At 43.7% G+C, this 27,943-nt stretch overlaps 1 protein-coding gene across 1 annotated transcript; it reads right to left on the reverse strand.

The window, feature by feature from the left end:
- smox (spermine oxidase) lies at nt 1–27,934 on the reverse strand. The gene is made up of 7 exons (XM_038999904.1): nt 27,846–27,934; nt 19,896–20,130; nt 18,574–18,800; nt 10,369–10,542; nt 8,239–8,989; nt 2,239–2,399; nt 1–573 (listed from the first exon to the last, which is right to left on the reverse strand). Exons 2-7 carry the CDS (start codon nt 20,101–20,103, stop codon nt 424–426), a joined length of 1,671 nt encoding a protein of 556 aa, XP_038855832.1. The 5' UTR covers nt 20,104–20,130; nt 27,846–27,934; the 3' UTR covers nt 1–423.
- Nucleotides 27,935–27,943: the final 9 nt, after the last annotated feature.

Genomic DNA, 27,943 nt, shown 5'->3' on the forward strand with positions numbered 1-27,943 from the left:
ACATTAATATACAAGTTTATTAATTCTTGCCATCATTTTTTGTTTGTTTTCAATAACATGACATTAAATAAAGAAGGCACTTACAAAAAAAAAAAACAGTTAAATTATAGACGTGTTATTATATAAACATTAACTTATCCATATTTAATTTTTTTAAACAACAGATTGATGAACAAGAGATGACGGCACCCTTTGCAGCCTTTTTACAGTACATCTCATATAAGTGGTCAAATCTACCACGCTCTCCCTCTATATATATCTACAATACAGGAAAAACTGTATTCATCATTATCATCATTATAATTGTTAATGCCCCTACTATGCTTTTACATGCATGACTTAATCTAAAAAACTTTAAATATAGAAAGCATAAAACACAAGTTGTTTATTTTTTGTCACTAGTCAGTGGTTCATTAGTCAGTTTTACATGTTAGGCTTTGTGGTTTCTTTGTGCAAGTCCTGGTACAGCTCTGTAAGACGAGTGGCCTCTCGCTGTCCCGACAGCAATGCACCATGGGTAGTGGAATAGTATTTCCGGTGGGTGGCTTCCCCGGCGAATAACACCTGTAGAGGCTGAGAGGGTAAAGAGGAGAGGAGGGGAAGGGCGAGGAGAGAGGTTGGAAAAAGGAGAGGATAAAAGAGACATACAGAAGAATACAATAGAGAAGGAGATCGGTGGATAGAGGAGAGGGCAGAGATAGAGAAGAGGGGCGAGAGAAAAAAAGACAAGACCTTAATAAACCAGTGAATGTCGGCATGACCCAACATGTGTTATGCAAACTCTATTACTGCCTCCGAGCCATGGGGCTGCATCCCAAATGGCCCCCTATACTCTACATGGGGCTCTAGTCAAAGGAAGTGCACTATGGTCCCTGGGCAAAAGTAGTGCACTATATAGGGAATAGTGAGCCATTTAGATGCAGCCATGGGGAGCTATTTTAGGCTCTGTCTATATGTAAGAAGGCTGCTTGTGACGATCTGTCACTCTTTTGACGAGAGGGGGATTTCTCGAAGGTCACGCTGCTCCTTTAGCAGTCTTTAAGTGGCCACACACACACAGTAGACACGCACACGCACACATATAGACAGAACCACACACACACACACACTAAGATAAGGACGCATGCGTCAGGTGCTGGCCCAGACCCAAGATTTATAATCGATCCAACACTGTGACTGTCACATCCCTTACTGCCTTATTAGGTGGCATAGTGATGACACAGGCACATTGACAACATGCTACTAGTTCCTCTCATGGCTGGAAACAAGCATCACGCCTACAGAGACCAATGAAAGTAAATACATTCTCATTACGCTGTCATTAACATACTATACCACAAACACCACTTAGTCATTGGGGAAGGCTTTTCACGGCCCAGCTGATACACTACATCCAGTCTGGGTTGAAATACATGCATATTTAAGTACGTGTTATTTAAATACTTATTTTCTGTTGGAGTGTTTTCAAATAATGTGGCCAAATTTTTAAGTATTTGCAAATAACTTCCTATAAATATACACAACTATTTTTCAAATAGCCCTAGGACCAAACAGGCCTGGGTTAAAATGCATGTGTCACGACTTCCGCCGAAGTCGGCTCCTCTCCTTGTTCGGGCGGCGTTCGGCGGTCGACGTCACCGGCTTTCTAGCCATCATTTTTAATTTATCCATTTGTTTTGTCTTGTTCCCTGCACACCTGGTTTTCATTCCCCAATCACACTACATGTATTTATTCCTCTATTCCCCTCATGTCCTTGTGTGTGATTGTTTCGTGTTACGTGTCATTTTTGACGCGCTATTTCTAGTGTGCGTTTATTCCGTGTTGTATATTCACGCGGTATGTTTATTTGTTTGTACTTTATTTTTGTGACTGTTTGTGCGTTTTTGCACTTTGGCATATTGGATGGAGGTTTCGATGCAGTGGCGTCCGTCTGTTGGTTTCCCCTGCCTAAATAAAGTGTGCGCCTGTTCACAACTCTCTGCTCTCCTGCACCTGACTCCGCTCCCAGTACGCACGCCATTGACAGCATGGAGTATTTAAATATTTGTATACTTAAAGAGTATTTTCAAATACAAGCCAATACTTCCCAAGTGTATTTTCAAATGCATTCCAATATTCAACTACTTGCATTTCGAAAGAAAAAATGTCAAAATACTTACTTTGACATTTCTTTCAAACTAATTGAAATACCCTAAATAGTATTTGAACCCAAGACTGCATCCAGATGCAGTTCTTACCGGTGCCTTGGTGCTCTTGGTGTAAGGCAGGGGCATGGCTAGCTTCTCCACGTCACCCCCACTGGAGCCCACCCGGGTGAAGGAGTAGGAGCCCCGGATGTAAGGGTTACTGCCCCACGACGAGCGCAGGATCCGCCTCGGCTTAGGAATGTTGGGGTTTCCTGAACGAGGGAGAGAAGGAGGAAGAGGGAGGACTAGTGAGGTGGATGGTGATGACGGTCAGTCTAATATAAACCCTTTGGATGGACACTGAAACATCAACACACACCAGCACACTCTCTCTCATACACACAGACACGCGTGCGCAAATACACACACACAACTCTTCCGCAGGTGGAAATAAGCCATTGAAAGTTTCCTAAGGTAATGGCGATGCATGGTGAGTGATCCTCTACCCATCTCCCAAAAGTGATCCTCCAACACATCCAATCCGATCTTCTGTATCGGTTCTAATCAGCTAAGGTCCCTCTTAGAGGCCATACACACTCTAGTCCTTCTGTAATGAATCTGCTTCGTAGGGGATTAAATCGAAGTGACCTACATCAGGGGAGTGTGTCAGTGTGCGGGTTAATGAGTTTCCGTGAGGGGGTACTCCCTATCGAAGTAAACAATGTGAGGGCAGGCAGCGAGTATTGCTCAGAGCGGAAGACAGGGTTTATTGTGTCCGTTGGCTTGGCTGTATAGGGAGGAGTAACTGTAAAGCCCTAGTGAGGTGTGCGTGTGTGTGTCCAGGAAAGCCTATGATGTCATCATTAAGTGATGGCAACCCGGGTCGGTGACATATGCTAAGCTTAGACTTGACTCTCCTATGACCTGTTTGTCAGCTAACTGGCTTGACCAGAGGATAACTTGGTCCTTGAAGGAGGACAACAGTCACTTACTGTCAGCCACAATACTGAGCTTTGTCCACCCATGAGACGGGATGCATCCCAAATGGCAACCTATTCCCTATATAGTGCACTACTTTTGAACAAGGCCCATAGGACTCTGATCCAAAAAAAAAGTGTACTCTGTAGGGACTAGGGTGCCATTTGGGGCGCAGCCATAGATGAGTTAGCTGACAGCGTCACGAAAGCAATGTGCATGCTTTAATTGGAGTTGTTGTGATTCTAGATGGCAACAATGACAAGAAACTCCCATGTGGGGAAATAGAAAGTGGCTAATTTCAGCTAGTTTTATCTTGTTCTTGATACCTTGTCTTGTTTTGAGACTGATTACATGTCAACGCTAATGTGGCTCAAATTCGCTTGCTGGCTAACCAGCAACTGTAAGAATGTATTTAAGAGACAACAAGTGCTCATTGTGAAAATGTATTTATGTTTTCAATAAACATTGGAGACAAAATATAGACGACATGTTGTCAACATTCAAAGCCAACCCTGTCCGTTTTGCTCCATAGTTGCACACGCGTCGGTTTTGCTGCTAAACAACCAACCCGTCTGTAGCGTGATGGTGACCCTGTCAAAAGTCTTTCATGTTCATTCCACACACACCTTTATCTAAACCAGGACAGCGTTCTTATATCCCTTAAAAACTGTTATGGCTAGCGGAACCCCTCGACAACATCCGGTGAAATGGCAGAGTGCCAAATTCAAATTAAATTACTATAAATATTAAACTTTCATGAAATCACACATGCAATACACCAAATTCCACACACACCTTTATCTAAACCAGGACAGAGTTCTTATATCCCTTAACCTATTTTCTCTGTCAATATGAAAAAGACTGAAGCTATTCAGAGCCACAAGGCTAATCTCGATTAGAGGTCGACCGATTAAATCGGAATGGCCGATTAACAAGTTTCCATAACAATCGGTAATCGGCATTTTTGGACACCGATCATGGCCGATTACATTGCACTCCACGAGGAGACTGCGTGGCAGGCTGACCACCTGTTATGCGAGTGCAGCAAGGAGCCAAGGTAAGTTGCTAGCTAGCATTAAACGTATCTTATAAAAAACAATCAATCTTAACATAATCACTAGTTAACTACACATGGTTGATGATATTACTAGTTTATCTAGCTTGTCCTGCGTTGCATATAATTGATGCGGTGCCTGTTAATTTATCATTGAATCATAGGCTACTTCGTCAAACGGGTGATTTAACAAGAGCATTCGCGAAAAAAGCACTGTCTATGCACCAATGTGTACCGAAACAAAAACATCAACGCCTTTCTTAAAATCAATACACAGAAGTATATATTTTTAAACCTGCATATTTAGTTAAAAGAAATTCATGTTAGCAGGCAATATTAAACTAGGGAAATTGTGTCACTTCTCTTGCGTTCATTGCACGTAGAGTCAGGGTATATGCCTGGCTTGTTGCGAACTAATTTGCCAGAATTTTACGTAATTATGACATAACATTGAAGGTTGTGAAATGTAACAGGAATATTTAGACTTATGGATGCCACCCGTTAGATAAAATACGGAACGGTTCCGTATTTCACTGAAAGAATAAATATTTTATTTTTGAAATGATAGTTTCCGAATTTGACCATATTAATGACCTAAGGCTCATATTTCTGTGTGTTATTATGTTATAATTAAGTCTATGATTTGATATTTGATAGAGCAGTTTGACTGAGCGGTGGTAGGCACCAGCAGGCTCGTAAGCATTCATTCAAACAGCACTTTAGTGCGTTTCCCAGCAGCTCTACGCAATGCTTCAAGCATTGTGCTGTTTATGACTTCAAGCCTATCAACTCCCGAGATTAGGCTGGTGTAACCGATGTGAAATGGCTAGCTAGTTAGCGGGGAGCGCGCTAATAACGTTTCAAACGTCACTCGCTCTGAGACTTGGAGTAGTTGTTCCCCTTGCTCTGCTTTTGTGGAGCGATGGGTAACGATGCTTCGAGGGCCAAGGTAGGGGAGAGGAGAGGGACGGAAGCTATACTGTTACACTGGCAATACTAAAGTGCCTATAAGAACATCCAATAGTCAAAGGTATATGAAATACAAATTGTGTAGAGACAAATAGTCCTATAAATCCTATATTAACTACAACCTAAAACATCTTACCTTGGAATATTGAAGACTCATGTTAAAAGGAACCACCAGCTTTCATATGTTCTCATGTTCTGAGCAATGAACTTAAACGTTAGCTTTTGTACATGGCACATATTGCACTTTTACTCTCTTCTCCAACACTTTGTTTTTGCCTTATTTAAACCAAATTGAACATGTTTCATTATTTATTTGAGGCTAAATTGATTTGATTGATGTATTATATTAAGTTAAAATAAAAGTGTTCATTCAGTATTGTTGTAATTGTCATTATTACAAATAAATGAATAAATCATTTATAAAAAATATATTTATTTATTTATTTATTATATATATTTTTTTTTAAATCGGCTGATTAATCAGTATCGGCTTTTTTTGGTCCTCCAATAATCGGTATCGGCGTTGAAAACTCATAAATCGGTCGACCTCTAATCTCTATCAATAGTAATTATTTGCTTCACGGTGTAGGGCAGCCCAAAGACAACTGTGTGTGTCTTGTCTACACTATCATTTACAGTGTTTTCCAGGGAGCGGGAACCTTAATATGGCCTTAAAGTAAGAGAGCAATTTTTCCCGTCTCATGTCGAATCAAACAATTGATTTTCTGTCAGGTTCTCTCTTAAAAAAAGACCCCTGAGTCTCGACCACAGTTGCAGCCATTTTCAATTTGCTGTGTTTCTTTTCGTCACCATTACTCTTAATAGGGGGCTGTTCATGGGTGAAAGACAACTTGATACAGTCGAACAGCTATGCAGTGACTCACTCATCTCTTCTGTGAGAATATTGCCACTGCGAATTGCATATTGCCACTGCGCCACCCTCCCGGGTGGTCTAGGGCACTGGGTGGTCTAGGGCACTGCATCGCAGTGCTAGCTGCGCCACCAGAGTCTCTGGGTTCGCGCCCAGGCTGGGCTGGGTTCGCGCCCAGGCTCTGTCGCAGCCGGCCGCAACCGGGAGGTCCGTGGGGCAACGCACAATTGGCATAGCGTCGTCCGGGTTAGGGAGGGTTTGGCCGGTAGGGATAGCCTTGTCTCAGTATGTAAAAAAATGTAATAAAAAAAATGCATGCACTCTACTGTAAGTCGCTCTGGGTAAGAGCGTCTGCTAAATGACTAAAATGTAATGTAAAATGTATGTCTGGGATGCAGACACACAGGCAACTCCTTTAACAACTTTGTGGGATCAGCATTTCTTCATCCAATCCTTACTCTACCTATTAAGAGCACAGTGACTAAAACTGACCCTGGGCCAGTTGTTATGGGATGCACATGTATTCAATACCACCACTCTGCCAGACATCTATGTGAGTCATTCAGCATCAGCCCCCCAAACCCCCTTCTGGGAAAGGCCATACACCTCAAGGCTTCGGAATGATGATTTCACATGATGATGTCATTTCCTGTATCTAATGTATACCTAGAGGCCCACTAGGGCTGAATAAGTGGAATGAATCTTCAATGAGTCACTGTGACTCACTGGGAGCACAGTATTGTTGCACTCATTCAGCCCTCAAGGTTACAGTGTGCTCGTAACAGTGTGTGTGGTGTGTGTGTAAAAGTATTCCTGCCCTATACTGATGAGTGTTACGTTCCCCAGTTTCTGTGTTGTGGTTTGTTAGGTGTGTGTTTCGGGATGGCTTCCTGAAATTCCCCCCAAGCAGCTGATTGGTCGACTCCATGGATAATTGGAGAGCTGACCCCGCCCCCTCGTCAGGACGCAGCTGTCTCCAATTACCAATGCCTTCTGAAGCTATATAAAAACCAGTGTTCTATTGTTCAGAAGAGAGATCATTGCTGAGAGAGAAGGTTGATGGCTGAGGGTCATTATGTTGGTTGTTGCTAACAGCGATGGTTATGTTCTGTGGTTGTTGCTGAGAGAGAGCTGATTTGATGTCCTGTCTTGGTTGTGGCTCAGAGACAGGTTTTGTTAAGTATTTTTGTAGCCGCTGATTTGAGCTATGTGTGTGCTAATAGAACTGTGTTTTTGATTCTTGAAATTGTTTAATTACATTTGGATAATTCTGTTTCATTTGTTCCCAGGGCGGGAAGGGGAAGGCACCTAGGGAGTGCTTAGGCAAGAGGCCCGCGGGCATACATATACCCGTAGTATATTCACTGTCTAGGCCCACTAGGAAAGACCTGGGCAGACCACCCCCTGTATTTTGGTTAGCGCACCAGGTGGTGCTAAGTTAGGTAAGTAGTGGGTAGGCAGGTAAGGTAGGAGAGGGTGGCGCAGTGGTCTAGGGCACTGCATCGCAGTGCTAGCTGTGCCACCAGAGTCTCTGGGTTCGTGCCCAGGCTGGGCTGGGTTCGCGCCCAGGCTCTGTCGCAGCCGGCCGCAACCGGGAGGTCCGTGGGGCGACGCACAATTGGCATAGCGTCGTCCGGGTTAGGGAGGGTTTGGCCGGTAGGGATATCCTTGTCTCAGTATGTAAAATGTAATAAAAAAAAATGTATGCACTCTACTGTAAGTCGCTCTGGATAAGAGCGTTTGCTAAATGACTAAAATGAGAGGGGGCTTTGATATTTACCTTGGTTCCGTCCAGCCCCTTTTCCCCAAAATTACTGTGTGACGGAATAAATTCCTTGTAAATGGTACAATTCTCGACCTTTTGTCATCCTTACTCGCACCTACAGTCCATACCACGGGGAGTTGAGTTGTAGCAGGGTGTTGCGTTCCCTCTTCCTAGAGGTGTGCGTAACAATGAGTTGAAGCACAGAGCATGATTCATACTCAGTGAGGGAATGCTGATGGCCTTTCTCAGTGAATTATTTAGGTCAGTGGTCCTCACTCCAAGAACACATGATTTGATTCATCAACGGAGACCTTGAGTAGCTGAAATCTAGTGTTTGCGCTAGAATGTATAAAAGCTGCGGGTCGATTCAGAAAACTCCCATTGTTGCTGTACATCACTCACTCACACACAGACACACTGTCAAGGGACGCATGTCAACGTCACAATGACAAACACACAGACATGCACACTGACCTGTGAAGCGTCGCAGCAGCTTGGTGCAGGTCTCGGCCACCGTCTCGTCGTCGCAGCGCTCCATGAGCAGCGCCTCCTGGCCACAGATCCAGCCGCTCAGCATGTGGCCGTAGCGCTCGGGCGGGTACAGCACGTCAAATGAGCAGATCTTACGGTACCACAGCTCCTCGGGGTAGACCGGCTGCTCCAGCTGCGCCTCGTCCTCCCACACAAACTGGATGCTGTTGCACTCGGCGCTCCAGAAGGGATCGGAGAACTCCAGGAAAATCTTGTCAGTGGTGCTGATGCCGAGCTTCTCGATGGCGAGGACTTTGTCCTCGGGCAGCGAGGGTGAGAAGAGCGCCTCATGGCGGTTCTTGAGGACGCCGAGCGAGGCGGTTACGATCACGTGGTCGGCGGGGAGCGACTCGAGGTCCTCGCACTCTACGCTGATGGGGTAAGCGTAACCCGGATTGGGGTTGGGCTCACCATGGCAACGTTGGTCATCGTTATGGTCGCCGTCGTCATGCCGATTGTTGTTGTCGCCGTGGGCGATCTCCTCCTGTTGCTGGGCGGAGTAGTTCCAGTGGATGCGGCGGACGGGTTTTCCCAGGCGCATCATGCGGGACGGAATGTCCTGCGCCAAGAGGTCCACGATCTTCATGAAGCCTCCCGGGATGACGTGGTGGGCCCCTGGGATCTCCGTCCACTCGCCGAACTCACTCAGCGAGACCTCGTCCATGCTGGGGGACGAGCTCTCACAACTCTCCACCTGAAGGACAACACACATACAAACAAACAAAGTCAGTTTGACTCAGATCAAATTGAGCTCCTTTATCAGCTGCTCTCACAACTCTCCACCTCTTTCCAATCAATCAATCAACTCATCAATCAATCAGTCAAATGTATTTAAGCTCTTTTTAATAAACCAGCCTAGAAGCCCAGAGAGCAAGTAAGTAGCGGAACAGTGGATGGAAGAAACCTAAAGAGGAACCAGACGATGGCTGTATCGTATAGAAACACAGACAAATAAGTCTGTTCAATTCTGGTCAAATGTATCTACTTTGTTTCAAGTGATCAACACTCATTTGAATCCAATGAGTTATTGGGTATAATTACAAGGAGCAAGGATCACCGATGGAGCAATAACATTACCACGCTAAATTAAGCTATTGCTAACATAAACAAGATAATGTAGCTAAAGCTAACATCAGCCAGAGTTTCAGGGAAAGGGGGATACCTACAGTTGTACAACTGAATGCATTCAACTGAAATGTCTCTTCCGCATTTAAGGTGCGGGGGGCTGCCATAATCGACATCCACGTCTTCAGCGCCCGGGGGTTAACTCACGCCATTTGCACACACTGTATATAGACTCTTTTTTTTCTCCATCGTGTTATTGACTGTACGCTTGTTTATCCCATGTGTAACTCTGTGTTGTGGTTGTGCTTTGCTTTATCTTGGCCAGGTCGCAGTTGTAAATGAGAACTTGTTCTCAACTAGCTTACTTAAATAAAGGTGAAATAAAAATATATATTTTTAAAAAACTGCCTTGTTCAGGGGCAGAACGACAGATTTGTACCTTGTCAGCTCGGGGATTCGATCCAGCAACCTTTCGGTTACTGGCCCAACGCTGTAACCACCTGCCGCACCTATTTACACTTGATTTCCTGCCCTGCTTGTTCAGTTGAGTCATAAAGCATGCCATAAACTCTTGTATTGTGTGAGACTTGCGTGAGAGTGCAAGTCTAAACCTAGCAGGAGCATCACATACGCTACTTCAGTCATTTATCTGCGTATAAAGAACTGGCTTGAACCAGAACTGTGCGCGAGGCCATAGAGGTGCACCAATTCTCTCCAGAGATGAGTGATTCAGAACACAGCACTGTTGACTTAATATGGAAAAATAGAAAGTAATGCCTTCCGCAACGACTTTTAAAACTGGTTTTCTTGGAACACATAGAGCAATCTTACATACCTAGAAGGAAACGTTATTGGATTTGCATAATGTTTGCGTAGTTAATGTATTCCAATCATTAACTAGAGCTCTAGCATCTTTTATAGTCTCTCAGAAGGACCCCCTCCCCCTTACACATTCATCCCCCCCCCCCCCCCCCCCACACACACACACACACACACACACACACACACCTTGAGGTACTGCTGGAGCATGGACAGCTTGAGTCTCTTGGTGCTCTCCGAGTCGTCGGGGTCCAGCGTGATCTTCTTGCGCACCACGTCCCTCGTGAACACCCCAACGCTGTTCTGGCTTTCAGCACACACAGGCTTCCCATTCTGGAAAAACTCCTGAGTCAGCTCGTATACCTGGGGAGGAGAGGGGTAGAGCGGATGGCAAGAGGGGAGAGAAATGTGAGTTTGACGGCCATGGTATAAGCAGTAATGAAATGTGCAGAGGGTCTGCATCCCAAATGGCACCATTTTCCCTTTATAGTGCACTACTTTTGACCATGGGAATTAGGGCACTGGTCAAAAGTAATACACTATATAGGGAATAGGGTGCCATTTGGGACGTAGCCAGGGTTTGACTGGGTACCAGTCTGTTTTCATTCTGGTTCTACACTGGACAACCCACAGTTTCATTGGTATAGATAGGCAGTATTTTGCTACTACCTTATCCAACAGCCAAGCAATCCAAAATAGCATAGAGTGTTCCTGCTACTGTGGCTATAACAGAGTCTGAACATTCAGAATCTACTGGAGTGCTTCTAAAACTTTAGGGGCAATCTGTAAGGTGATCACTTTGTTGTTGTTTGAATGCCAAATTTGCCCTCTAAAGGGTGCAGCCAGGTGAGAATGTATGACATCCTTTAACACCGTGGCATGGCTGCATGGGAGGGTGGAACGTAGTACATTATTCAACAACGGATTGTTTTACATTTTTCCACACTTTCTTCTGAGGCCTGTGACTTCTACAATACAGGATATATAGCAACATGCATGACAGAACTTCTTTATCCAAAGCACACACCTCTTTTAGAAGGAACTGCCCACTCATTGTACAGGTCACACAGTGAAGGTTGGTAGCACTATTTCCATTGGTATTTACATGGAATTTACTAGGAAACTATGTTGTTTTAATTCAGACTTTCTGGTACTTAGTTACAACAATTTAACGCAATTGGTAATGACCTGGTACCAAATGGGGCCTGTTTTAAAAACAAACAAGTAATTCATCGATTATTACTGCGCACCATTTCACATATCATTTCTCAGTAAATACCTGGGATGACGCCAAATGGCACCCTATTCCCTATTTAGTGCACTGCTTTTGACCCATAGGGCTCTGGTCAAAAGCACTACAGTATAGGCAATATGGTTCCATTTGGGATACAGCCATGTCTGTGCCGTCAGAAACGGTGCAACCGTGAAGGTGTCTTATCTAATGAAGTGAAACGGTGAGCTGAACAAAGAGGGTGGAGGGAACTGGAGCTGAGCCGTTAGTCACGAGACTGGTGATCGCCCGGGGACCATTCCAAGGGAGTGCCGGGTTACAACAGGTAAACACCACTGGCACTGGGAAATAAGATCTATGGTAGGCAACCAGTAAAGTAGCCGAAAGGAGTCCGCCTATTCATTCAGTAGCCTGGGGGTTTTCTGCCCATGTATGAGGGTGACGGGGGGTAGGCTACCACAGAATATCTTTGGTTGATACAGGACCAAACATACGTGACATGAGTCATGCCATGTCTTGAAGCCAAAGCCATCCACCTATTCCGTAGTCTGTGTGGGCGATGAGATTCTACCAAGGTATGAGAGTGTTGTAACCACATAACTGTGTGCAATAATAATAATAATATAAAATTGTGTTTTTCGAGGTCGCTTTTCAAGGACGCAAAGTCACGGTTGATACAGTATAAATACATATGTGTCATGTAGGGGGGTGAATGTTTAAATATATATATATATATGACACAAATATTAATTTCCACAATGTTTGTTGCTTCAGTGTCTTTAGATATTTTTGTCAGATGTTACTATGGAATACTGAAGTATAATTACAAGAATTTCATACGTGCCAAAGGCTTTTATTGACAATTACATGAAGTTGATGCAAAGAGTCAATATTTGCAGTGTTGACCCTTCTTTTTCAAGACCTCTGCAATCCGCCCTGGCATGCTGTCAATTAACTTCTGGGCCACATCCTGACTGATGGCAGACCATTCTTGCATAATCAATACTTGGAGTTTGTCAGAATTTGTGGGGTTTTGTTTTGTCCACCCGCCTCTTGAGGATTGACCACAAGTTCTCAATGGGATTAAGGTGTGTTTGACCAGGTCTCTCTTGGAAAAGAGATATTATCTCAATGAGAAATAAACTGTATAAATAAAGGTTAAATTTAAATTTAAAAAAGGTCTGGGGAGTTTCCTGGCCATGGACCCAAATTATCTATGTTTTGTTCCCCGAGCCACTTAGTTATCATTTTTGCCTTATGGCAAAGTGCTCCATCATGCTGGAAAAGGCATTGTTCGTCACCAAACTGTTCCTGGATGGTTGGGAGAAGTTGCTCTCGGAGGATGTGTTGGTACCATTCTTTATTCATGGCTGTGTTCTTAGGCAGAATTGTGAGTGAGCCCACTCCCTTGGCTGAGAAGCAACCCCACACATGAATGGTCTCAGAATGCTTTACTGTTGGCATGACACAGGACTGATGGTAGTGCTCACCTTGTCTTCTCCGGACAAGCTTTTTTCCGGATGCCCCAAACAATAGGAAAGGGGATTCATCAGAGAAAATGACTTTACCCTAGTCCTCAGCAGTCCAATCCCTATACCTTTTGCATAATATCAGTCTGTCCCTGATGTTTTTCCTGGAGAGAAGTGGCTTCTTTGCTGCCCTTCTTGACACCAGGCCATCCTCCAAAAGTCTTCGCCTCACTGTGCGTGAGATGCACTCACACCTGCCTGCTGCCATTCCTGAGCAAGCTCTGTACTGGTGGTGACCCGACCCCACAGCTGAATCAACTTTAGGAGACAGTCCTGGCGCTTGCTGGACTTTCTTGGGCACCCTGAAGCCTTCTTCACAACAATTGAACCGCTCTCCTTGAAGTTCTTGATGATCCGATAAATGGTTGATTTAGGTACAATCTTACTGGCAGCAATATCCTTGCCTGTGAAGCCCTTTTTGTGCAAAGCAATGATGATGGCACGTGTTTCCTTGCAGGTAACCTGTAACGATCTTCGTTGGGAGAAAGAAAGGAGGACCAATGCGCACCGTGGTAAGTGTTCATGATGAATATTTAATGGATCAAACTGAACACTGAAATACAAAACAATAAAGTGAACGAACGAAAACCGAAACAGTTCCGTGTGGAACACACAGACACAGAAAATAACCACCCACAAAACACAATAGAAAACAGGCTCCCTAAATATGGTTCCCAATCAGAGACAACGACTAACACCTGCCTCTGATTGAGAACCATATCAGGCCAAATGAAAAACCCAACATAGAAAAACAAACATAGATAACTCACGCCCTGACCATACTAAAACAAAGAAATAACAAAAGAACTAAGGTCAGAACGTGACATAACCAAGGAAGAACAATGATTCCAAGCACCACCCTCCTTTTGAAGCTTCCAGTCTGTTATTCGAACTCAATCAACATGACAGAGTGATATCCAGCCTTGTCCTCGTCAACACTCATACCTGTGTTAATGAGAGAGTCACTGACATGATGTCAGCTGGTCCTTTTGTGGCAGGGCTGAAATGCAGTGGAAATGTTTTTGGGGGATTCAGTTCATTTGCATGGCAAAGAGGGACTTTGCAATTAATTGCAATTCATCTGATCACTCTTCATAACATTCTAGAGTATATGCAAATTGCCATCATACAAACTGAGGCAGCAGACTTTGTGAAAATTAATATTTGTGTCATTCTCAAAATTTTTGGCCACGACTGTACACACCTGTTCTGAAAGGCCCCAGAGTCTGCAACAAAATTAAGCAATGAGCACCACCAAGCAAACGGCACCACGAAGACCCAGGAGCTCTCCAAACAGGTCAGGGACAAAGTTGTGGAAAAGTAAAGATCAGGGTTGGGTTATAAAAACTATCAGAAATTTTGAACATCAAGGAGCACCAATAAATCCATTATTAAAAATGGAAAGAATATGGCACCCCAACAAACCTGCCAAGAGAGGGCCACCCACCAAAACTCACGGACCAGGCAAGGAGGGCATTAATCAGAGAGGCAACAAAGAGACCAAAGATAACCCTGAAGGAGCTGCAAAGCTCCACAGCGGAGATTGGAGAATCTGTCCATAGGACCACTTTAAGCCGTACACTCCACAGAGCTTGGCTTTACGGAAGAGTGGCAAGAAAAAAGCCATTGCTTATAGAACAAAATAAGCAAACACGTTTGGAGTTCGCCAAAAGGCATGTGGGAGACACCCCAAACCTATGGAAGAAGGTACTCTGGTCAGATGAGACCAAAATTGAGCTTTTTGGCCATCAAGGAAAATGCTATGTCTGGCGCAAACCCAACACCTCTCATCACCCCGAGAACACCATCCCACAGTGAAGCATGGTGGTGGCAGCATTGAAGGAACGATGGATATTTTTTTGTATTAGTTCTTGTTTGTTTCACAAGAAAAAATATTTTGCATCTTCAAAGTGGTAGGCATGTTGTGTAAATCAAATGATACAAACCCCCCAAAAAATCTATTTTAATTCCAGGTTGTAAGGCAACAAAATAGGAAAAATGTCAAGGGGGTGAATACTTTCGCAAACCACTGTATGTTAGTGGTATTAAGATTCTAACAACGACAGTGTGTTATATAGACTTATTTAGGAAAAGTCAAGGAAGGAGGGGGGCATGACTTAAAAAAAATATATATTTATTCATGAGCAGTTCAAATGAATGTTTTAGCTGTCCCAGAGTGAAGCTCACATTCTTTTTCCATGGAATCAGAATGTTTATGTTTACCATTGCTGCACTAAGTTACATTGTAACCACAAAGGTCATGTGATAATATGACATGATATTCAATTACATAACCTTATCTTCTCGTCTTACCTCCCTGGTGGAACGTTGTTGCATACAAAGACCAGGCGTGTGTTCATTAGGCAGCAAACGGAAGAAAACACTGAAACAGGGAGGGCCAATCTGAAAACTAAATTTTAAAATTCCTTCGCAAAACTTTAAAAGACATTTCCGTTGCGTGTCCTAATGAACGCAACCCAGGATGCACCACACCTTTGTTGACAATATAAAATAGCCTCCGGTTGAAATGGGATCCTCAAGAAACACATTTTCAAAGACACATAATTGTAAAGCGATTTCTTGTCCATGAAACATTAGATCTAAACAGAGAGGATTTCTATGTACCTCAAATCCTGATGTTAAACAAAACAAGCAAGTCAGCTTCGGAATGCTAATCCTACTGCTTAGTTAATTATGCTGCTTTCCAGGCAGAGGCACGGTGGCGATTAGTGCTTAGCGCAGATGTAATGATACATGGGAAGGGATAAGCTTTTCGTGCTGCTGTAATGATGCACGGTGGGGGTTAGCCTAATGCATAGCGTACCTCTGCTGTGTTGATGCTGCTGCTACACTGCAAAGTGATTGGCATCTTGGAAATGGATTATACAAGAGTTTACGACATAGAGGTATGCAGACTGACACACATGAAATCAGGATAAAAGCGTTGTTCACACTGTATGTTGCAGCTCCCTAATTATTACCAAAGATGGTTTAGTATGAAGATACACTACCGGTCAAAAGTTTTAGAACACCTACTCATTCAAGGGTTTTTCTTTATTTTTACTATTTTCTACATTGTAGAATAATAGTGAAGACATCTAAACTACGAAATAACACATATGGAATCATGTAGTAACCAAAAAAAAGTGTTAAACAAATCAAATTATATTTTATATTTGAGATTCTTCAAAGTAGCCACCCTTTGCATTGATGACAGCTTTGCACACGCTTGGCATTCTCTCAACCAGCTTCACCAGGAATGCTTTTCCAACAGTCTTGAAAGAGTTCCCACATATGCTGAGCAGTTGTTGGCTCCTTTTCCTTCAATCCGCGGTCCAACTCATCCCAAACCATCTCAATTTGGTTCAGGTTGGGGGAGGCCAGGTCATCTGATGCAGCACTCCATCACTCACCTTCTTGGTAAAATAGCCCTTAAAGAGCCTGGAGGTGTGTTGGGTCATTGTCCTGTTGAAACACAAATGAGTCCCACTAAGCCCAGACCAGATGGGATGTGGTAGCCATGCTGGTTAAGTGTGCCTTGAATCCTAAATAAATCACAGACAGTGTCACCAGCAAAGCACCCCCACACCATAACACCTCCTCCTCCATGCTTTATGGTGGGAAATACACATGCGGAGATCATCCGTTTACCCACACCCCGTCTCACAAAGACATGCCGGTTGGCACCAAAAATCTCAAATTTGGACTCCAGACCAAAGGACAAAATTCCACTGGTCTATTGTCCATTGCTAATGTTTCTTGGCCCAAGCAAATCTCTTATTATTATTGGTGTCCTTTAGTAGTGGTTTCTTTGCAACAATTAGATCTTGAAGGCCTGATTCACACAGTCTCCTCTGAACCGTTGATGTTGAGATGTGTCTCTTACTTGAACTCTGTGAAGTATTTATTTGGGCTGCAATTTCTGAGGCTGGTAACTCTAATGAACTTATCCTCTGTAACATAGGTAACTCTGGGTCTTCCATTCCTGTGGTGGTCCTCGTGAGAGCCAGTTTCATCATAGCGCTTGATGGTTTTTGCGACTGCACTTGAAGAAATCTTCAAAGTTCTTGACATTTTCAGGATTGACTGACCTTCATATCTTAAAGTAATGATGGACTGTCGTCTCTCTTTGCTTATTTGAGCGGTTCTTGCCATAATATAGACTTGGTCTTTTACCAAATAGGGCTATCTTCTGTATACCCCCTTACTTTGTCACAACACAACTGATTGGCTCAAACGCATTAAGAAGGAAAGAAATTACAGAAATGTACTTTTAAGAAGGCACACCTGTTAATTGAAATGCATTCCAGGTGACTACCTCATGAAGCTGATTGAGAGAATACCAAGAGTTTGCAAAGCGGTCATCAAGGCAAAGGGTGGGTATTTGAAGAATCTCAAATATACTACTTGATTCCATATGTGTTATGTCATAGTTTTGATGTCTTCACTATTATTCTACAATGTTGAAAATTGTAAAAATAAAGAAAAATCCTTGAATGAGTAGGTGTTCTAAAACTTTTGACCGGTAGTGTATGTAGAAACCGCTTCTCCAATAGAAATCTTCAATCACGCTTGTAGGCGATGTCATGGAGAATTTGGCTAGCTAAGCTCATGCGCAGAAACACGTTATCGGGTCTAACGGTCGTCTCGCGCCGAACTCTGCATGTGCAGGCCGTCAAATCAAAGGCACCCCTCAGACATTAAGTCGTTGTTGGCGAAAATCAAAATGTGACAGTTTGTCACTTTCACCATGTTGGAGTAATAACATTTTCAGTTACTTATTGGCTCGAATCTAAGTTGTGCCTTCAGATTACAAGAAAATTAACAACTACGGAAGAATATTTTACTTTTTTTTTTTTTTTTTTACAATTTTCACAATTTCTCATTAACTTCTCAAACCCCAAACCCTGGTCTGCCGAGTGCTTCGCAAGCGTTCTCGGACGTCTCGCAATGTTGCGCCTCTGGGTTTAGAAACTCTGTTATTACTGTGTAGTTATTCCTGTTCGTACAGTGTGTTCTTAAAGGAATGGGTGCTGCTGTGGAGAATGCTGTGTTATTAAGGTGGATAATAGAGAAAGTTCTTCTGTATTCAAGTGCCTTGAAATAGTTCCAGTTCCGTAAGCGTTGCGAACAATCCACCCCAAGCTTGATACACCTCTTTCTGGCCCACCCAATGTGAATCCTATAAAAATTGACTCTGGTATTTGTGTTCTTTATTGGTAACTTTGCTGCTTGCAACACTTATGGAACATAACTATTGTGAGAATTACTCAGGGACATAGAGAAAGGGAAGTGTGTAGAAAGCGTCCCCCTTTCCTCTGCACAGTGTCTATTTACTCGGATCTGAAGGGCAGTGGGGGCAAGCCAATGTTGTGTGAATAACAACGCTCTGAAGTAGCTGAACAGGGCATGACACGCTTCACTGGACCACTGTAAACAGATTGTGTGTGTGTGTGTGTGTGTGTGCATGAGTTTCCCTGCACACCTGTACTATACACACCTGTACTATACACAACTGTGCATACGTGCCCCTGTGTATGTACAGTATCTACATTCAGTCATGGGTGGCTCCCTGTGCACACATCAGTGGTAATCTGGACACACACAAACACACACCTCCCACACACCCCTCACCTCATTGTAGAGGTCACTGAACTCCTCGACCAGGTCCTTGGGGATCCTGGTACCACTGTTGGTCTGGTAGTGGGCCACGCCGTTCTTGGTGTACAGGCTGATGCGGCCCACGCTGCGCTCGCCGTCCGTGGTGTGCTCCAGCAGCCCGTTGTCCTCCGCCAGGTGGTACACCGGGTTCCCGTTAGCGCCATGGATCCAGGTGGCTCCGAGCTCCAAAGTCGTTTGTCCTGGAATAGATGGAGGAGGAGAAGATGAAGAAGAATGTAGTCCTCACTGTAGCTCAGTTGGCGCTTGCAATGCTAGGATAGTGGGTTCGATTCCCGGGACCATACATACAAAATGTACGTTTTGGATAAAAGCATTTGCTAAATGGCATATAAATACGTAATACACTCAGTCTCTGTCCCAATATGAAGTAATGTTTTGGCCATGCAAGTAGTGAGGATATTGGGACAGGTTTAGGCTCCGGTCAAAAGTAGTGCAATATATAGGGAATAATGTGTCATATCAGATGCACCTTTGGGGTCACACTTACAAACTTTGTTTACCCACCCCAAGAACTTGATTGTTTGTGTCAGTTTATTTGGCAATAAGTGGAATGGAATGGAACTTGAATTCAATTAAATAAGCAGAGAAATGAGAACAGGAAGTTGTTTTAATTGAATGGGTGTGAAAGGAACTACAGTTAGAGGGTGTCAACTCAATGAATGTGACTGCAGCCTCCTGGACATTTTGAGGAGGCCACAACCGCCTACTCGAGAGATACTTGTTATTGAAAGGGCTTCATAGAGAATGAGGAATAGGGATAAATATGTGTTTTTTTTTATCTTGAATTGAAGCCATGTGTGGCAACGGGAGTAATCGAACTTGTTCAGCTCAAAGGGGATTCCGCAGGACTAACCGCACATCCATCCGAGAGACAAATTCCCCAATCGCATTTCACATTTTGAATTGAGAAAGCTTAATTGGGCTTCGCAAAGCACACATTCTGATCCAGTGTTATTTCGGGAAGGCTTTTAGCATTAGCACTGATAGCGTAGCCCCATGGAGAATAGACGGGGGCACCTTTTGACAGCTAGATGTGAGTGCGGGGGAAAACAACCTGATGATTACACACTCACACAGACATGTCGAATGTCTCAGTGAGTGAGGTTCGGAGCTTTCAGCTTACCGAAAATGTGAACTATTTAAGAAACAAACACCCACAGAGTCATAACCCATGAAATTCCAGGGTCTGGTTTAGCGTCATTTCCTCCATGTATTGTTTCTTACTCGCGCTTCGTGTGTTTGTACTGCATGAAGTTCATAGCATCATTTCTTACCGTGCTGAATGCTTTGAACTCTCCCTCCGACGCGGTCTGACGCCTCTAGGACTGTGACATCCGTGAAGCCGCTTTCCAGGAGGCTCTTGGTAGCTGCGAGACCGGCCAAGCCCGCGCCGATCACTACTATTCGAGGCTGTCGACGAGTGCGTAGGTCTCTACTAAGGGGGTCATCAGTGCTGTCTGAAGATATTTCACAACTTTGCATGCCGTCCAAGCTCCTCTTCTAGGGGGTCTGAGGGGGAAACAGAAACAGAGAAACAAGCCATTAGTTAAAAACAAGGCGAGCCCTGTGTGGTCCAGCGGTCTAAAGCGCTGACTTTGGAACCCATACCGCCGCCAGCACGGGTTCAAATCCGACTCATTGCTCTCTCATTCTTCCTCACTATCCTGTCTAATAAACATGAATGGAACTACACACAAAAAACAAAGCAAGTCAATTTCCCTCAGGCAAGATGAGGACAGAAAGTATCTTTACACACAGGGGGAGATTGCATCAGCATCAGCATCAGGTACTCCATTGAGTACTCAGTTCAAAGTAAAGTCCTCTGTACACAGTACTGTACACAGTACTGTACACAAACCCTCTTTCAGATCAAATACCCGTTATGACATCAAATCTATTCTGGAAATAGAATTTCATTGCGCTTTCCTAAGTATGCATACTTTGAGTGTGAAAGGGGAACGGGTTCATCGTGTTATTAAAACAGTCACTATTTCAAAAAGGTCTTGCTATTTTGTGGTCTAGATGTCTAAGCCACTGTCTCTGGATAACATACTTATCCTTGTTAAAACACCTTACCGTTGCATGGCTAAGAAGTAGCTGTGCTGTGTAGTGGGGGCTTATTATATTTACGCAATAATGCCCGAGGAGGTGTGGTACATGGCCAATATACCACGGCTAAGGGCTGTTCTTATGCACAACTGTCACGCCCTGACCATAGAGAGCCCTTGTTTCTCTATGGTGTAGTAGGTCAGGGCGTGACTAGGGGATATTCTAGTGTATAATTTCTATGTTGTGGTCTAGTTTATATTTTCTATGTTGGTGTTGTATATGATTCCCAATTAGAGGCAGCTGGTAATCGTTGTCTCTAATTGGGGATCATATTTAAGTAGCTATTTTCCCCACCTGTGTTTGTGGGATATTGTTTTGTGTTTGTGCATGTGCACCACGTAGTCACGTTTAGTTGTTCGTTTATTGGTATATTTTTGTTTTGCTGAAGTTTCACTTGGAAATAAATATGTGGAACTCAACATCCGCTGCGCCTTGGTCCCGTTCTTACGACAACCGTGACAACAACGTAACGCGGAGTGCCTGGACAGAGCCCTTAGCCGTGGTATAATGGCCATACCACAAGCCCCCAAGGTGCCTTATTGCCTTTATAAACTGGTTACGTAATTATAGCAGTAAAAATAAATGTTTTGTCATACCCATTATTTTACCTTTATTTAACTAGGCAAGTCAGTTAAGAACAAATTCTTATTTACAATGACGGCTGTCAGCCAATCAGCATCCAGGGCTCGACCACTCAGTTTATAATAACATGTAGACAACTGTGTCTGAGGAAACAAATGCAAAAGGGAGCGTATTTAAAGCGCATCTCCCTGATCCCATTATACTAATCTAATGTAGTCTCAAAACAAAACACCAAGCAACACCAAATGAACGAGACTTATGCGGGTCCTTAATTGGCTGTTGTGGGGCGACGGCATCGTCAATTGTTGAGGTGAAATACGCTTTATTTTATTATTTTCTCACGGACTTCCTTCCACCACTCTCACTGAAGTAGCGTGTGTGTACGCAAGTGAGCTGAAGTGCTGTACCACGGGGGCCTTGCCAAATGGAAAATAGGCACATTTGACAGAAAGCAGGCAGTGGAAGAAAGGACACAGGAGAAGAGAGAGAAAGAAAGAGGGGGAGATGGTAAGAAAAAAATAGGAAAAGCAAGAGAGACAAAAGAGAAAAAGTACGTCTGTGTGTGAAAGATGAAGAGGGGATGGAAGGATCAAGGGGGAAAATGCATTAGGAAGCAGACTAAACAGAGCAGTAACGTGTTCCATTATCCTCATTTTTCAATTTTTTTCATCCCTGAGCGCACCCCCCCCACCCCTCCTCTTCTTCTGAGAGGTGAGACCATATGCTACCTCCAGTTCCTACATGTGACGCACTCCACTCCCCTCTCCCCCACAAAACCTCCCCGCTCTGTCACCACGGCAACGCTGCTGCACATGGCAATGCTGCAGTACCATACTGAGAAACCGTCTCGCACACACAAGAAAAAGGCGGTTTCTCCCGAACCAGGGTCACGCGGTCAAACCGGTTCAGTGAATCCATTACCGTCTATTTAGAACTGCAGCTGCGTCTGGGGTATGCTGCTCATCTGAGCTTCCCGAAGGTTTGCTGTTTACTGTTTCAGATGACACCAAATTGGTACACAAAGTGCAAGAGGACGGAGCCAAAACAAACCAATTTGAGTACACTTACTACCACCCAGACCAAAATGTGGATTATAAACTGGGTGGTTTCAGCCCTGAATGCTGATTGGCTGAAAGACGTAGCATGTCAGACCGTATACAACGGGTATGACAACAAACAAAAAAATGTACTGCTCTAATTACGTTGGTAACCAGTTTATAATAGCAATAAGGCACGTCGGGTGTTTGTGGTATATTGCCAATATACCACGGCTAATGGCTTTATCCAGGCACTCCGCGTTGCCATGGTATAATGGCCATATACCACACCCCCTCGGTCCTTATTGCTTAATTATATCACTTAATTATATCACATGCTGTTTAGAGACTATGGGAACTAACTCTCTTCACACTATGTACCGTGGGAAAGATGTCTCTTCGAAAGTGGTTTCAAACTAGTTGTGTTTCATAAGGCTCGAATACAGTACACAGTGGCTGTGTTTACACAGGCAGCCCAGTTCTGATCTTTTTTTCACTAATTGGTCTTTGACTAATCAGATCAGCTCTGAAAAAGATCTGCTGAAAAAGATCTGATGGGATTGGTGAAAAGACCAATTAGTGGAAAAAAGATCAGAATCGGGCTGCCTGTGTAAACGCAGCCTAGATAGCTCAGGAAAGTTAGACACCAACATTTCAGGCACCAACTGAAAATGCTGTACAGACTATGGGAACTAATATAGTTCACAGTATATTGCAGAAAGGTTAGATACATTTCAAGCACAAACAGCAGTGATTGCAACACTTGAAGTTCAGAACCTTCTTCCCAGCTGTGTTCACCTTTGACCTCACAGCTGTCTGCATCACAAGACTAAGAGTGTTGAGTAGTGGGAAATTATAATAGTAGCGGGCTGAGAAGGAAGCAAAACATGTCTGGACAAGTCCTAGCTGGCTAGACCGTTCAATGAGTCTGAATAGGGTTCCATTTGAGATGTTTCCTCTTTCTGCATCCGTTTCATAGCCCTCAATGGTCAAAAGTAGTACAATTCTCTGTCTGCATCTATTTCTTCACATTCATTTGTCGGTGATGCCTTGACTGGAATGTTCACACGATCCTGAAAAGTGCTAATCATACCTCAATAAACTATCAACAGAGTTGTGGTATTCGTCACAGATGCCGAACGTCTAATATTTAAAAAAACATAATCCTGTGAAATGACTTATTATTTCAGAATGGATTCCCATTTGAAATAGCAATGACGGTTTGTACGTATACCATGTTTATTGCCTGATTTTATCCAGCGAACAGGACCAGCGTTGTGGACAGAATACCGAGGCCAGGGACCTAGTCATACACAGTGGTACACTAACAAGGCCACTACACAGTCTCCAAATTAATAAGATTCTAGGAACAGAAGAATAGCCTTGTGGCCTTGAGGCATAGAACTGAGCAGCAAGGGGAGAAAACCCTAATCAGCAAGAATAGAGTGGCTACACACACATACTGTAACATCCCTCTGTTTGAGCAGGCAAAACTAGCTAGCTAAGTAAGTGAATCTCTCTCTCCTTACCTCCCTCTACCCTCCCTCCCCCCTACCCTCCCTTTCCATTTTGGAATAAATGAATTGTCTTTCTCTCTCTTTGAGTCAACTACTCACCACATTGTATGCACTGCAGTGCTAGCTAGATGTAGCTTATGCTTTCAGTAGTAGATTAATTATTTGATCGTTTGATTGGGTGGACATGTCAGTTCATGCAGCAAGAGCTCTGATAGGTTGGAGGACGTCCTCCCCGGAAGTTGTCATAAATACTGTTTAAGTCTATTGGAGAGGGTGAAAACCATGAGCCTCCTAGGTTTTGTATTGAAGGTAATGTACCCAGAGGAGGACAGAAGCTAGCTGTCCTCCGGCTACACCATGGTACTACCCTACAGAGTGCTGTTGAGCCTACTGTAGACCTTCATTGCAAAACAGTTTTTTTATAAATTACTTGGTGACATGTGTATATGTTTAGTTTAATCTAAAAAGGATAACGTTTTAAATGTTTCACTATTTTTATTTTATGAATTCACTGAGGAGGATGGTCCTCCCTTCCTCCTCTGAGAAGCCTCCACTGGTGCATACACACAATCAATCACTCACACACACACACACACACACAGCAATAATACTCCCGATAATGACGATCCTAATTATGACAACATTCATCAATTTTTGGGGGCTAATAGGCATCCCCGGGTCACCTCACAACTGAAACGATGGTGGAGTTAAGAGTCGGCTGACTAAGTGCCTGCGGGCTGAGGAACAATTCAAATGTATTTTTACTGCTCATGATTTGGTATTTTTCAAACCTTCCTTCTGTCACATATTAACCTATTAATTGTGTGTTATATTAATAATAATTTATGGGTTTTATACAGAGCTTTAGAGGTGAAATGTTAACACACACCAACACACACACACTTATGCTTTTCTCATTTGTGGTGCAGCTTGTTTCATGGACCAAAAGAAAAAAAAGCGAAAGTTGTTTTAATGTAATTGAATTGAGAGGTAATGGGGGATGAATTGGACCTCTTGCTAAGTTCAGGCAGACACATGTAAGATAAGCCACGAGCACACTGAGCATCCGTGAGGATACACAGCGGGGTGTGATGTCAGCACATCCTTTTTGTAGGTCACCGAGACATTTCCTGTTGAAGGACCCACAGTGGAGCTCGCTCAAGGAGCCCATGGGGCCCACAGCAGAGCAGCACCACAGTTACAGGCCGATAAAGTAAAGGCGTCCCAGCCGAAACAGTTCGGAAGAGTTTGTATCTTTTTTGTTATTAGTGTTCCAAGGCAGAGTCCTCAATCTGTGTTAGGGATGCTTCTCATCAAGTGAGAGGAAATCCAGGGAAAAAGATAAAGCAAACACGTTTCCCTTTGTTCCTTCCCCATCCCCACAACACAAGGTGACACATCTAAACTGGAAAAATACCCCTTCTCATCCGTAAGACCACAGTCACTCTATGGAGGCATCTAGCCTACCGGTTAAGAGTGTTGGGCCAGCACCCCGCACCTCTCTGAGTCAGAGGTTGGGTTAAATATGGAAGACACATTTCGGTTGAACGCATTCAGTGTGCAACTGGCTAGGGAACCCCTTTCCCAGAGGCTAGAAGGGCCTGTAACTATGTAATACATGTGGCACGGAGGGTTCCAAATAGTGCACTACTTAGGGCCCTGGTCAAAAGTAGTGCAGTGTATTGGAAATTGGGTGCCATTTGGGACAAACTGTTAGTGGGCCCTGGATTCCTTCAGGGATTCTGAAGGAAGATGGCCTTCCTTTCTGATTGTAATAACAGAAAAGTCTGCTCGTGATACATGCTTCTCCAAAGCTTTAATCCTGCATCCACATTTACTTGTGAAGCAATATGGGATTTGTATGCAAGCACTACTATAAATCACTGGGTAAAATGACATAATACGCACATTCAGCCTTACTTTCTGAATCACAGGAGTAAAAAGGTATTGAATGTCCCAGGATGGTGTATTTAGTGTATTGCATATACAGTAAAGCTGCCTAGTACTATTACAGTAATACTATGGTTTTACTACAAAACAGCAATAAGATTTGCAGAGAAAGGATCACAGAATTGGGCTGCTGTTTCCCAGGTCACATACACTCTCTGTCACACACACGTGTGCATGTACACACACACACACCTCTCTCTCCCTGGACCAAGACATAGAGCCACTGTGATTCCATTATCTCTGGCTGGTTAACGCACTCGCCACATGTCACCACTCCTCTCTCCCCAGTCATGCCGCAGCATGCAGATTAACGGGGGCTGGACCCGGGATGGGGAACTCTACAGCGTGTGACCTAGAAACGAGCAACCTAGCCTACATTTGACTGACATTGCTCGAGGTTGCTCTTTCCAGGGGCAGGCCAGGGCATAAAAAAGGACTGTAAGGTTAAAAAGAAGTCTGCCTGTTATTTGTTGAGTTGTAAGGCCACCCCCTCTCATTTCCTTCCAAATACCGGCCTTCCTAAAACACACACACACCCTTCCTCCATCCAACTCCTCACCGTCTGCACTTCCGTCCACTCCACAGCTGCTTTCATGCCATATCCGACAACCCTGGAACATCTCTGGTCTGGATCAAACCCCTAGTGCGCACTGCAGTGCTTGCTAGTGTGGCAACATGACGTCTCGCTTCCTCAAGACCGCAAACATCAAAAAGGACAGGAGCGCTCTAGCCTTGGGGGCCCGGGCCCCGTGCCAGACAGGCCCCAGAAATTCCACACCTCTCTCCAAGCTCCGGTGTTCCAGAGCTGGGATGCTAGGGCTAGGGGAGATCCTCTGGCTGGCAGTGCTAGAACTGATGCTTGGGTGTCATCCATCCTGGAGCCGTATAAACATGAGTCCGGGGCCCCTAGGACTAGAGTGGTAATGCCAAAGGTAAGCCGCAGTTAAAATGGTACTGCCAGCAAGGGGAACAGGTTGGAATGCAGTCAGGTGGTGCACAATGAACAGTAGTGCCTTTTGAAAAGGTTGAAAACAAAGAGCGATGATTCCGAATGGGGAAGATATGTGGATACCCCCTGACAGCATTGAGTCCAGACAGATCATATTCTTTACTTTACGTAACGATAAACCTTGACTTATTTTGTAGAACAAGGGTATTACACCTTCAGGCAATGTGCATATGCTTGTAATTATTCATGCATAAACTAGTGGAATTTCGCAAGAACAGCTGTAATGATTTTTTTCCATCTATTTTCTGATTCATTGGGTTACAGATAAGGGACTGGGATTGAATCAATTACAATAACATCGTAAAACAAGTTAATTTAATAAAATTATATTCCATCCCATTCATATTCTATTCATATAATATGAAACTAAGAGAGGGATGAATGAATACAGGCAAGATAGAGACGGGAAAGAGGGAGAAAATGTAATTGAGGTTCTCAAGTTTATTTTGCTGACCACAGAGAAAGTAGCGTTGCGTTCCAGACAGGCTACGCACGGCTGTGTGTATCTCATCCTCTGCCACGTAATAGTCAAAGTAGCAACACAGACCACCAGACCACAGTTTGAAACAAAGAACGACTAGTTCTTCTTCTGTGAGATATCCTGATTCACTGAAACCATTCAATGGGGGAGAAATATCTAGTCAAAACGGAATAGAAAATACAACAGAATACACATTTTACACAGAATTAAACTTAGGCTATTACAATAATGTTTTGAACATCCAACAGCATAATTTTACAAAGCGAGGTAAACAATCGAATTAAGATCATTTGCTTTATATTTTATTGCTTACCTATTTTTTGTAGCCTAATACGGCACATAATTCAACACTAGGCATAAATACACTTGCCTACAACAAGTACACACCGTACCCTACTGTGACAGCTGCAGCTCAGCTGTTTACTTCTTTGCTATCCACAATGTTGATGAATATTATAACCAAGACTGGACTGCGACGAATGGCGTTTTACATGTTTACCTTCTAGGAAACAAGCTTGATTTCAGGAGGCGCTCATTACCTGACTCCGTTAGTCTTCAGTTTTAAACGTGAGAATTCTCCTCTTCTCCTTTGTGTTTTCCTCGTACCCGGCTCCGCTTTGTATTTATATGTGCCTTG

This window comes from Salvelinus namaycush, chromosome 8 (assembly GCF_016432855.1).
Source record: "Salvelinus namaycush isolate Seneca chromosome 8, SaNama_1.0, whole genome shotgun sequence".
NCBI lineage: Eukaryota > Metazoa > Chordata > Actinopteri > Salmoniformes > Salmonidae > Salvelinus > Salvelinus namaycush.